The sequence below is a fragment of the Elephas maximus genome, chromosome 24, assembly GCF_024166365.1.
Source record: "Elephas maximus indicus isolate mEleMax1 chromosome 24, mEleMax1 primary haplotype, whole genome shotgun sequence".
NCBI lineage: Eukaryota > Metazoa > Chordata > Mammalia > Proboscidea > Elephantidae > Elephas > Elephas maximus.
The window spans coordinates 28,060,903-28,073,959 of NC_064842.1; the positions used below are offsets into that span (position 1 = coordinate 28,060,903).

At 41.3% G+C, this 13,057-nt stretch overlaps 1 protein-coding gene across 2 annotated transcripts in view; it reads left to right on the forward strand.

The window, feature by feature from the left end:
- The first annotated feature begins 394 nt into the window (after nucleotides 1–394).
- ERO1B (endoplasmic reticulum oxidoreductase 1 beta) overlaps nucleotides 395–13,057 on the forward strand; it is a 95,625-nt gene continuing 82,962 nt past the window's right edge. For both annotated transcript variants that reach the window (XM_049868684.1, XM_049868685.1), the window contains exons 1-2: nucleotides 395–728; nucleotides 10,755–10,874. In XM_049868684.1, coding sequence (XP_049724641.1) covers nucleotides 624–728; nucleotides 10,755–10,874 — 225 coding nt within the window. In that variant the 5' untranslated portion in view covers nucleotides 395–623. The remainder of the gene's footprint in view (nucleotides 729–10,754; nucleotides 10,875–13,057) is intronic.

The window sequence follows — 13,057 nt, forward strand, 5'->3', positions numbered from 1 at the left end:
AGGCGAATCCTGGAGGCTCGGCTGTACGGTGTCAGGGGATGACATGCGTGGCCATCGCTGTAGGGACCCAAGGAGGGAGACCCCCAGCTTAGATTGCTCAGGTCGCGGCCGGGGAGCGGAGCCGCGGCGACCGCGGGGCGGGCCCGGAGAGGAAAACCTCCGCTCCGCCCGCAGGCACCTCCTCTTGTTTTGAAGGCCCGCTTGGTCCCGGCTCATTGGCCTCCGTGGAGCTCGAGGCTCGGGGGGAGGCGGGGCTGCCGCGGCAGTTGTAGTTCCCGGGTTTGCTCGCCCGCGGGCTCCGCCTTCCGGCCGAGGCGCTCCCGCGTGCCACCAGGACCACAACCCCCAGAAGGCCTCGCGCTTCGGCAGGGGCGTGGCCACGAGCGGAGAACGCTGGGGGCGGGGCCGCCGGGCATGAAGTGGGGGCGCTCAGCTCTCCCAGCCTCACTTAAGCTGCCCGGCGCCTGGGCGAGCGTCTCCCGTCGTCGGACAGGCGTCCGGACCTCTGACCCTGGAGTCGCTCGGTATCCGGGAACCGTCCCCTTCTTCGGTCGTCGCTCGGGCCGCGCGCCGTTCCCCCGCCCCCAGGGGCTCGGCCGGCCGCGGCGGGGGGAGAGGTCAGCATGAGCCGGGGGGTCCGCTCGGCCGGATCAGGGCAGGGGGCGGCGGTGGGCGCCGTGCAGCTGCTGGTCGCCCTGAGCTTCCTCCCCGCCGTCGTCGAGGCTCAGGTAAGCGCAGGTGATGGCGGGGAGTGGGGATGGGGAGACCCCGGCCGAACGGCCGCGCAGCTGCCAAGCGGCCAGTGTGGTGGCGCGCCGGGTGCCGGGGCCGGACCTCGAGGTAATTTCTAGTGAGCGGAAAAGACGAGCGGAAAACGACAAGAGAGCAGAGCCCAGGAAACGTCTGCGAACCGCTTGCGGTGAACAAGGATGGCAACACTCTGGGGCAGTGGCAATAAAAAGAGGAAGACGGCGACGGTCCCCTGAGGTGTTTTCATTGATATTTTTCTGATTTTTTTAAAAGCGGCTAGGAGTGTGGCGGCAGATGGGACGGGAGTGAAAACACTGGCTGTCTTTTGCGAAGAGAGCACAGATAGAAACGGTGAGGCCCTAGGCTTCAGGAGCTGAGGAGGCAGGGAGCAGAGGCTGAGAGGAGGTGATAGACCCCCGGGGTCAGCAGAAGCGGGGTGGCTTGAGAGAGGGGAGAAGACTCAACTTTCTGGAACTTTTCAACTAGAGAGTCCCTCGTCTTTGACCACCTTGCTCAAACACCTTCCCTGGCTCAAGCCTGCTTGTTCTTTATCCACCCTGTCCTATATCTGCTAAGTGGCATCACCAGGTGAGTAGGACACGGGGGTTCTGTCCCTGGCCTCGGGGCTCCTCTGACTCCTGGAGGGAGGCTCTGGCTCTGTGAGGACTGAGGTGGTGGCTGGAGGAGAGTAAATTCGGGTATGAGAGTTGTCTTTGTGAACACTACACAAGTGTCCTCAGTGTGCTGGCAATCTGAGGGTTAACTGGCCAGAGCCTTTGCCTTTCAGAGGCACTGCTGAAGAGAGGTGTTTGTATTTTATTCATTAGGTTTTGAATAGACTGCCAGGTGCTGCTGTGTCTTGTCTGCACCTGCTGCAAAATGGCAAAACTGCTAAGGAAAAAACTAAAAAGTGTCTCGGGGCCAGATAATGAGGGGAGATGTCATTTGAAGCAATTAATGCTAATTGCTATGAAAAATTGAGGGTCGCTATGAGTGTAGCCATGTAAACATGTTTTTCTGACTTTATTCAGACACTTTTTTCATGGTTTTATGGTGTTCTGCACTGAATCCCAGACAACCTGATTATTCAGTTTGTGTTCATGTTTCAGTACTGTTTTTAATGAGTGATTTCATAAAAATAAAAGTAACAATTTAGAATGAATAACGGTGATAGTTGTATAACATAATGAATTTCATCAGTGTTGCTGAATTATACATGTAAAAAATGTTGAATTGGCATGTGTTTTGTTATATACATTTACACAATACAACAATAAAAGGGACAAAATTCGATTGTGCTTTTGGGGAGCATGGTAAGAATGCCTCATTTCTAGCCCTACTTCCAGACGTTCTGCCTAAGTGGATCTGGGCTGTGATACAGGAGTCAACGTTTTAAATAAGCCTTGAAAGTAACTATCATGTAGTTATCCTTGGGACTACCTTTTGGATCAAAGTTAGAGAAACACTTAAATAGATAGTGGAACTCTGGGCATACCTGCTGATAACAACCCTATAGGACAGAGTAGAACTGCCCCCATAGAGTTTCCAAGGGACGCCTGGTAGATTCGAACTGCCAACCTTTTGGTTAGCAGCCATAGCTTGTAACCACTGCGCCACCAGGGTTTCCGGGGCATATCAGCTAGATTTATGAAAAGTAAAATTTTCTAGTTAAAGCTGGGTGTTTGTTTTTGCATTAAAGTTACATTTAGGTATTGGTTTTTCTCTTTTTCATATTTTTATACCGTGTCACCTATCTAGAAATTTTCTTTTAAGTTTCTTCGCCTACCACTAATTATGTATATTAATGCTTTATAACTGCATGTGTACTTTTAATTTTGTTATATCAAAATGGATATATATAGTTCAACAGTTTAAGATTGGTGTATATCTAAAGTTGCATGTGTATTTTTAATTTTGTTATATCAAAATAGATATATGTAGTTCAACAGTTTAGGATTTGTGTATATCTAAAGTTACGTGGTGCCAGACAGTCCTCAAAAGTGAACCCGTTTGGTTTTTATTTCCAGTGGTACTTTCTAATATAATGTTTGATCATATTTTGGATTATGTACATGTCTGTAACATGCTTAAATATACTTTATTTCATTTTACTTGATAACATCTATCAGAAGTGGAGCCAATGAGGTAAATGAAGTTTAAAGAGCTTAAATGACTAATATCAAGAGAGCAGGATTAAACTGGAGCCCTAGGATTAAACTGGAGGCCCCTTTCTAGTCTTACATAGCACAGTTCAGTATACTTGCATCTCTGTAGTATGAGAAATAAAGCAGAGGGAGACTCAGGAAAATTGGAAAGTGGAATTAAGCCAATTCTTTCACTTCTCTTCCATGTACTAAATTGGTAGAAAAACAGTAAACTATAAAGGGTAGAATTAGGTTATTTGAAAAATTCCCCTATTAACAAGAAATCAAGGAGCTCTGGTGGCGCAGTGGTTAAGCTTGGCTGCTAACTGAAAAGTCTGCGGTTCGAACCCACCAGTGATTCTGCAGGAGAAAAGACTTGGTGATCTGCTCCCATGAAGATTACAACCTAGGAAACCTTGTGCAGCAATTGTACTCTGTCCTGTAGGGCCACTATGAGTTGGAATTATCTCAGCAGCGTACAGTAACAAGAAATCATTTATTAAAGAGGATATGTATTTTGACAGTATCTTGTAATAAAAGGAGAAAATTACTTTTGAGCACATAAAACGATATACTTTTGTCTCTCTCATGACCCTATATATATATGTATGTGTATATACATATTTTTTCATACGTATATATACATACATATGTATATGTGTGTGTGAAACTCTGTGGGGCAGTTCTACTCTGGCCTAAGGGTCACTATGAGTTGGAATCAACTAGACGGCATTGGATTATACATATATCTAAAACTTACTGTGTTTTTGATGAAAGTTGACACAGCACATTAGGTTCACATTTAACAATTTCTATACAAATTGTTTAGTGACACTGGTTACATTTTTTCACTGTGTGTCAATATTCTCATTATTTCCATTCTGGTGGTTTCGTTTACATAAATCTAGTTTGCCTGTCTCCTTTTACCTTCTCATCTTTGCTTTAGAGTAAACGTTAACCATTTGACCTCATATATATAATTTTTTAAAGCTGCACAGTACTCACGGATATTGTTTATTTTATGGGCCAATCTGTTGTTTAGCTGAAATGTGATCTCCAGGAGTAGTTTCAGTTCAAAGTTTAAAGGGTATCTCAGGTTAACTGTCTTGGGGCTGGTAGTCTGAACTGGTACAGTGAGTTGGACTTTTTAAGAATTTGAGTTCTGTTCTACATTTTTCTTCGGTTCTATCAGGATCTATTTACTGAGGCCCTGGTCAGAACAATAGGTGGTAGTAGCTGGGCACCACCATCTAGTTCTTCCGGACTCAGGGTAGATGAGACCATGGTTCATGTAGACTGTTAGTCCTGTGGAATAGTTTCATCTTTGAGTCTTTGGTTTCCTTCTTTTTCTTTTGCTCCAAATGTGTAGAGACCAATAGTTGTATCTTAGATGGCCACTTGCAAGCTTTTAAGACCCCGGATGCTACTCACTAAGCTAGGATGTAGAACATAAACTTTATGAACTATATTATACAAATTGAGTTGTCCTACAAGACTATGGTCTTAAGCCTCCAAATCCAGTAAACCAATCCCAGGTTGGTTTTTGGTTATGTCTAAGAGGTGCGCTGGGTTATGTCTAAGAAGTATCTGGAACTGTGCCATTATGTGCTTTATTATGTACATATGAATATATATGCAGCACACACGTACATGTATATATATGTGCCCATAGATACGCCTGTACATGCACACGTATATACACAGATGTACCTAACTAATGACCCATTTTCTTACACAGGTAGCCCCGACTTACGATGGAGTCCCAGTCCAACAACTCTGTCATAAGTCGGTTCTGGTGTAAATGGAATGCTTTTTTTTTGTTTTCTTTATGATTGCCTTTTATTATGAGTATCTTTATAAGTCTGATCTTGGAACATTTCGATGAACATTTGAGGATAATAATATCAGCAAATTATGTGCTGCAACATTGTATGTAGTGTACATATTACTAACAATAAGATGTACCAAAAAAAAAAAAGAGGTTGTGATTCAGCATGACTCGAATACCTGATAAGTCAGGAACTACTTGTAAATGAAATGCTTTGTAGTATGGCAAAGCACTAGGAACTGAAGGTATAGTGAGTACAAGCAGTATAACAAGTTAATCTTTCTGTAAAGAAGTAGTTTCAGTTGGATATATTTTTAAATCTTTTAAAATGCATTTCTGAGGTGGCATAACATCAGGGAATACACAGAGCTCCCAAACAAATAGAAAGCCAGAAGTTTGGATTCAAACAGAGCTGTACTAGTCCATTACTCTGAGGGTTTCTCCCAAACCCTGGAGACCTTGAATTTCTGCTTAAGGAGTGGACAAAAAAGTAAAGCTTGCCCACGGAGAGGAAACTAATAGGAGAACCCACCATAAAGCAGGGACTTGAGTGCTGCCTCGTCAATGTAAGAGTAAGTGAAAACTGAACCCAACTGTGAATAAGGAGAAGGTAAAGAAACTTGCTGGTTGAAGGGGAGGAGGGGAACCTACCTTGAAAATTCGTACGGTGAACTACCCCTTATGCAGATTTACAGGCGGAATTTATGCTACCTGTGATAGGAAAAACTTCAAGTGAAATATCTAACTTTTAGCAGTCTCAGGTCGATAGGCCACAGGCTAATGGTGAAAGCAAATATTGATCCACTTTGGAGGAATTTAGTTCAACCCAGGTCTTAAAGAATTCTCAAAAATAAAGTGCGAAGAAGAATAAGCAGCCAAAAGTCAAAAATCACAAACACATAAGGAAACAAGACCCCATACAACATAAACAACAACCAGACTTGTAATGACCTTAACCCACTGCCCACTCCTGTTCAGTAGATTCCGACTCATAGCGACCCTATAGGACAGAGTAGAACTGCTGCATAGAGTTTAATGACCTTAGATTCTGAAATTACCAGATAATTAAAAAAATCATTATTCTTAACATTCTTTTGTGGTTACGAGAGAGGGAAGAGAGGGAGAGGGGTATTTACTAATTAGATAGTATTAAGAACTACTTTAGGTGAAGGGAAGGACAACACTCAATACAGGGGAGGTCAGCACAACTGGACTAAACCAAAAGCAAAGAAGCTTCCTGAATAAGCTGAATGCTTCGAAGGTCAGCAAAGCAGGGGCAGGGGTTTGGGGACCATGGTTTCAGGGGACATCTAAGTCAATTGGCATAATAAAATCTATTAAGAAAACATTCTGCATTCCACTTTGAAGTGTGGCGTCTGAGGTCTTGAACTCTAGCAAGTGGCCATCTAAGATGCATCAATGAGTCTCAACCCACATGGATCAAAGGAGAATGAAGAACACCAAGGACATAAGGTAATTACAAGCCCAAGAGATAGAAAGGGCTACATGAACTAGAGTCTACATCATCCTGAGAACAGGAGAACTAGGTGGTGCCTGGCCACAACCAATGACTGCCCTGACGAGGAACACAACAGGGAACCACAGACGGAGTAGGAGAACAGTGGGATGCAGACTCCAAATTCTCATGAAAAGACCAGACTTAATGGTCTGACTGAGACTAGAAGGACCCCGGCAGTCATGGTCCCCAAATCTTCTGTAGCCCCAGGACAGGCACCATTCCCGAAGCCAACTCGTCAGACATGGATTGGACTGGACAATGGGTTGGAGAGAGATGCTGATGAGGAGTGGGCTACTTGCATCAGGTGGACACTTGAGACTATGTTGGCATTTCCTGTCTGGAGGGGAGATGGGAGGGTATTAGAAGCTGGCAAAATGGTCATGAAAAGAGAGACTGGAAGGAGGGAGCGGGCTGTCTCATTAGGCGAAGAGTAATTGGGAGAATGTAGTAAGGTGTATATAAGTTTATATGTGAGAGACTGACTTGATTAGTAAACTTAAAGCACAATAGAAATTATTTAAAAAATCATTCTTTGAAGTCTTTTGTACCCTTTTCAAACTTTGTTTAATTTGTTTAAATTTTAAAAAAGAGACACTTGAAAGTATGAAAAGAGAATCAGAGATTTTAAAGATGACCAGACAGATTTAAAAATAATGAAATGTAGCAGTTCAAGTAATGAGAAAATAATCCAACAGAATGTGGAAATTACCGAATAACATCATGAATATCACACCCAATTATGCTGAAGATCATTCAGAAGCAGTTGCAGCAGCACGTTGATACGGAACTACCGGAAGTTCAAGCTGGATTCAGAAGAGGACGTGGAATGAGGAGTATCATTGCTGTTGTCAGATGGATCACAACTGAAAGAGCATACCAGAAAGATGTTTACCTGTGTTGTATTGGCTACGCAAAGGCTTTCGACTGTGTGGATTATCACAAATTATGGATAACGTTGTGAAGAATGGGAATTCCAGAACACTTGATTGTGCTCATGCAGAACCTGTACGTAGACAAAGAGTCATCCTAACAGAACAAGGGGATACTGCGTGGTTTAAAATCAGGAAAGGTGTGTGTCAGGGTTGTATCCTTTCACCACTCTTATTCAATCTTTAGGAACCCTGGCGGCACAGTGGTTAAAACCTTGGCTGCCAACCAAAAGGTGAGTAGTTCGAATCCACCAGCTGTTCCTTGGAAACCCTATGGGGCAGTTCTACTCTGTCCTATGGGGTCACTGTGAGTTGGAATCGACTTGATGGCAGTGGGTTTGGTTTTTTTTTTTTTGGTTATTGTTATTCAGCCTGTGTGCTGAGCAAATAATCTGGGAAGCTGTACTATATGAAGAAGAACTCGTCATCAGGATTGGAAGAAGACTTATTAACAACGTGCAATACGCAGATGACACAACCTTGCTTGCTGAAAGTGTAGAGGGCTTGAAGCACTTACTGATGAAGATCAAAGACTACAGCCTTCAGTATGGATTGCACCTCAACATAAAACAAAAATCCTCAAAACTGGACCAATAAGCAACATCATGATAAACAAAGAAAAGATTGAAATTGTCAAGGATTTCATTATTTTGCTTCAATACACAATCAACGCCCATAGAAACAGCAGCAAAGAAATCAAATTATGTATTGCATTGGGCAAATCTGCTGCAAAAGACATCTTTAAAAAAAAAAGCAAAAATGTCACTTTGAGGGCTAAACTGCGCCTGACCCAGGCCATGGTGTTTTCAGTTGCCTTATACACATGTGAAAGCTGGACATCGAATAAAGAAGGCCAAAGAATTGATGCCTTTGAATTATGGTGTCGATGAAGAATATTAAAATATACTATGGGCTGCCAAATCTGTCTTGGAAGAAGTACAGCCAGAATCTCCTTAGAAGCAAGGATGGCAAGACTTCATCAGGAGGGATGAGTCCCTGAAGAACATCGTGCTTGGTAGAGGATCAGTGAAAAAGAAAAGACCCTCGATGAGATGGATTGACACAGTGGCTGCAACAGTAGCCTCAAGCATAACAATGATTGTGAGGGTGGCACAGGACCAGGCAGTGTTTCATTCTTTTGTACAAAGGGCCACTATGAGCTAGAACTGACTCTGCGGCACCTAAGAACAACAAAATACCCAGATGAAAAAATGGTTATTGAATAAAACAATCATTTCATGCATTTTTTCTTCCTGCTTAATTGTCTAGCCCCTCCTTTCCTATCCTCACTCTCGGTTTTGTACTTTACTAAAAAAATTAAGCAATTTGAAGAGAACTTCCACAGAGGAATCTATGTCTATCCACCTACTAGTCTCTGTACCCACATATTCTGACTTCCTGTCTATATTTGTAGATGAGCTGTGTATGCTCTTATCAAAGGCCAGTCCTTCCACTTGTCTACTAGTAGATCTAATTCCTTCTTTCTCACTCAAGATGGCTCTAGCAGTCTTTTCTTTCTCTCCTGGATCATCAAATTTTCCTTTTTTAATGGATCATTACTGTCATAACAGGTGCTATTCTACTATATTAAAGTTCTCTCTTGACCCACATATCTCTAGCTTCTGCTCTATTTTTCTTTTCCCTCTGTAGAAAAATTCTGCAAAAGAATAATCTTTATTTTATCTTTCCTACTGTATTCCTCTTTTCTCTCTCCAGCTGATTCCAATCAGACAGTTCTTGTCACGGTCACTAATGTCTTCCATGTTGCTAAAGCGAATGGTTGGTTCTGTTTTTTTTTTAATTGTGCTCTAAGTGAAAGTTTACAGCTCAGGTTAATTTCTCATTCAAAAATTTATACACATATTGTTTTGTGACAATGGTTAGTTCTTAAACCTCAGCTTTACTGATTGGCAGAATTTTTTCATAGCTCATTACTCTTCTTCCTTGAAATAATTTCTTCCTTTGGCTTCCAGGATACTAACTTCTGTGGTTTTCTTCCAATCTCACTGGCCATTGAAAAACACCATGGCTTCGGTCACGAGCACCTTAGTCCTGAAAGTGACATCTTTGCTTTTTTACCACTTTAAAGAGGTCTTTTGCAGCAGATTTGCCCAATGTAATGCGTCTTGTAATTTCCTGACTGCTGCTTCCGTGGGTGTTGATTTTGGATTCAAGTAAAATGAAATCCTTGACAACATCAGTTCTTTCTCCTTTTATCTTGATGTTGCTTGTTGGTCCAGTTGTGAGGATTTTTGTTTTCTTTATGTTGAGGTGTAATCCATACCAAAGGCTGTGGTCTTTGATCAGTAAGTGCTTTGATCAGTAAGTGCTTCAAGTCCTCATCACTTTCATCAAGCAGGGTTGTGTCATCTGCACACCACATGTTGTTAATGAGTGTTCCACCAGTCCTCATGCCACATTCTTCATATAATCCAGCTTTTTAGATTATTACTCAGCATACGGTCAGAATCAGTATGGTGAAAACCACAGTACCTACCACAATCAAACTGTTTTAAAGAAATGAAATACAGTGGTTTACAAACTAAAAGACAGTGATTTAAGGAACATTTATTAGAAAGACAATCACTGGATAATATTTTTTGAAAAGCTAGAAAGTGTTTTGGTTTGCATTTTTTTGTAATGTTACTTAGGGGGCTAGAGCTTGAAGTTTTGGAAGTAGTAAGCTAGAGTAATGGAATAAAAGTTGATGGAGTTAAGTTACTGGATCCTAGTAAGTTGGATTAACAAAGCCAAAATTCTTGGTGAGGATTCCTTGTTCTTTATCTCAAGATAATATAGTTCTGACTCTATATTGTAGGGAATTTGGGGGCACATTTATATGCCCAAGGAGAAAGAATGAAAAGGAAACAGCTAGTAGGGACTGGTTCAATTTTCTGCTTATTGTTTACTTCTGTTTTTCCTATGGACCACATGAATAACCTTTAATAGTCTTAAGTCCCATTTTTTAAATTTTAAATTGAATTTTTTTATTTTAATTAGTTGTAGGTTCACATGCAGTTGTAAAAAAGAATACTGAGAAATTCCATGTACCCTTTACCCAGTTTCTCCCAATGTTTTAACCTTGATAAGTCTAATTTTCTCATATGTAAAATGAGAATAATAATAACTATTTCATAAATTACTTTCAAAGAGTAAATGAGATAATATATCTAAAGTTCTTAGCACGGTGCCTGTCACATAGACATTCAGTAAATTGCAGCCTAAAAGGAAGATAAGGATTACTATACATTATTATTCTAGTCTGTGACTTCTAGGTTAATATGGGAAGAGATTGCCTTAACATTCCAACAGCTACCTGGATTTTATATATGTTTAGGCCGAGGAGGGAAAATTTAATATCTTTCTTTTTCACTACTAGACAAGAATGTTCTTCAGAATGGGTGTATCTAACCCTTTTTCAAAAAAAAATAGTAAGTGACTGCTTTACCATTACATATTTTGATCAGAAAACACTGGCTAATTTGGATGAATGAATTGTCTTTTTTACATATTAATACCTATTTGTTAAGGTTGAGACATCACTGATTTGCATTTTTTTAAATTATATATGTATTTTTTTCTAGGTCACTGGAGTCCTGGATGATTGTTTGTGTGATATTGACAGCATTGATAACTTCAACACCTATAAAATCTTCCCCAAAATGAAAAAATTGCAAGAGCGAGACTATTTCCGTTATTACAAGGTAAGGTTATAATTTTGGTTGTTGTTGTGGCTTTGACTGAATATTTATTTATTTTGTTGTTGTTTAGAATATACACAGCAAAACATACAATTCAATAGTTTCTACATGTAACATTTAGTGACATTGATTACATTCTTTGAATTGTGCAACCATCCTCACCCTCCTTTTCTGAGGTGTTCCTCCCCATTAACATAAATTTATTGCCCCCTAACATCTAATCTTTCAAATTGCTGTTGTCAGTTTGATCCCCATATAAATAGTTCTTAAAAGAGCATATACTCAAGGCAGATTTTTTTTTACTGGTTAAGCTAAACTATTGTTTGGTTTTAAGAAGACTTGAGGAAATATTTATGGTTTAAGGTTTAAAGATTATCTCAGGGCAGTAGTTTCAGAGGTTCATTCAGCCTCCATGGCTCCAGAAAGTATGTCGTCCATGAGATTTGAAATTATGTTATAGATTTTCCCCCTTTTGGTCAAGATTCTCCTTCAGAATCTTTGATCAAAATGTTCAGTAATGAATGGAGGGAGAGAGCAGGCTGTCTCATTGGGGGAGAGTAATTGGAGTGTGTAGCAAGGTGTATATGGGTTTTTGTGTGAGAGACTGACTTGATTTGTAAACTTTCACTTAAAGCACAATAAAAATTATTTAAAAAAAAATGTTCAGTAATGGTAGCCAGGCACCATCTAGTTCTTAGAGTCTCATGGCAAAGGAGGCAGTTGTTCATGGAGGCAGCTACCAACACATTCCATATCCTCCTTCTGTTCCTAGTGCTCCTTCCTCTGTTGCTCAAGGCAAATAGAGACCAGTTGTTGTGCATTGGATGGCCGCTTGCAAGCTTTTAAGACCCCAGGCACTGTACGACAAACTAGGAGGTGAAATAGAAGTGCTAAACCTGTCATTAGGCCAATTAACTGGGTTGTCCCTTGAAACCATGACCCTAAGTCTCCAAACTAAGAAACCGAATCTCCTGAGGTTTTTGGTTTTACGTAAGCAGCCTCAGCAGCTACTCTTTTTTTTTTTTGGTCGCTGTTGTAAATATATCTTTTGCCAATTCAACTTTTTACAGGCATACAGCTTACTGATAGCATTTAAAATAATTGGCTGTGCAACCTTTATTAAAATGCGATATTTCAATCACTGTTAAAAGGTTGTAATTTTTGATTCAGCTGGTACCAAAGATGTCTACGTAGCTGTCTATAGATGTGATTTTTATGACCCTTTTCAAAGCCAATTTTGACTCTTCCCACAATATGTATATCTTTTATCATCTGCGTGTGTTAAGTCTAGTAATGAAAATCTCTCAGTCTTTTTTGTGCATGAATCTGAACCCCCTTCCTATGTTTGGGGAATTCCTCGCCTTAAAGTCAAGGTGTTGGCTGGAGCTGCAGTCACTTGAAGGCTTGACTAGGGCTAGAGGATCAGCTTTCAAGACGGCTCACTCACATGGCTGATGGTGGGAGGCATCAGTTCCTCGCTATGTGGACCTCTCCACAGAGCTGCTTGAGTGTCTTCACAACAAGGCAGCTGACTTCCTCCAGAGTGAGTGATCAGAGAGAGAGAGAGCAAGGTGAAGCCACAATGACTCTTATGTCCTAATCTGGAAGTCAAATATCGTCATTCCACCACATTCTACTAAATGGAAGTAAGTCAGTAAGTATAGTTCACATGTAGGAGAGGGGAATTAGGCTCCACCTTTTGTGGGAGGAGTACCAAAGAACTGTGGACATATTTTAAAACCACCATGCACTGCTTGGACCTTCTTTGTCATATAAGTTTTGGGAGTAATTTCTCAAGGATTCTAATGGGCCTCTCTTCCTGGGGGACACTTAGAAGAGGAAGGTTAGTGAGGCAAGGTACAGACCCTATTGTTTCATCTGGTCTTAGCGTCACAACGAATACTCATCATTTCCCTCCTCTACTATCCATTCTAGATTCACCTTACCCTCAACTAGCATCTTTGCTGGTTTTGGTGGCTTACCTGGTGGCAAAATCCAGGCCCTTGAGATCTGTGGGGGATGTGAGCCTCTGGTCAATATGCCTTTCTCAGGCCAGGATGGGTTACACTTGTCCATTTATCTTAGAAAATGGTCAAGTGAATTACCTGGGTACCAAACAGTTTCCTCCCTGCCCCCATTGTGCATCAGCAGCCCTACCTCCTCTTGTAGATCAGGTTCAGATACCT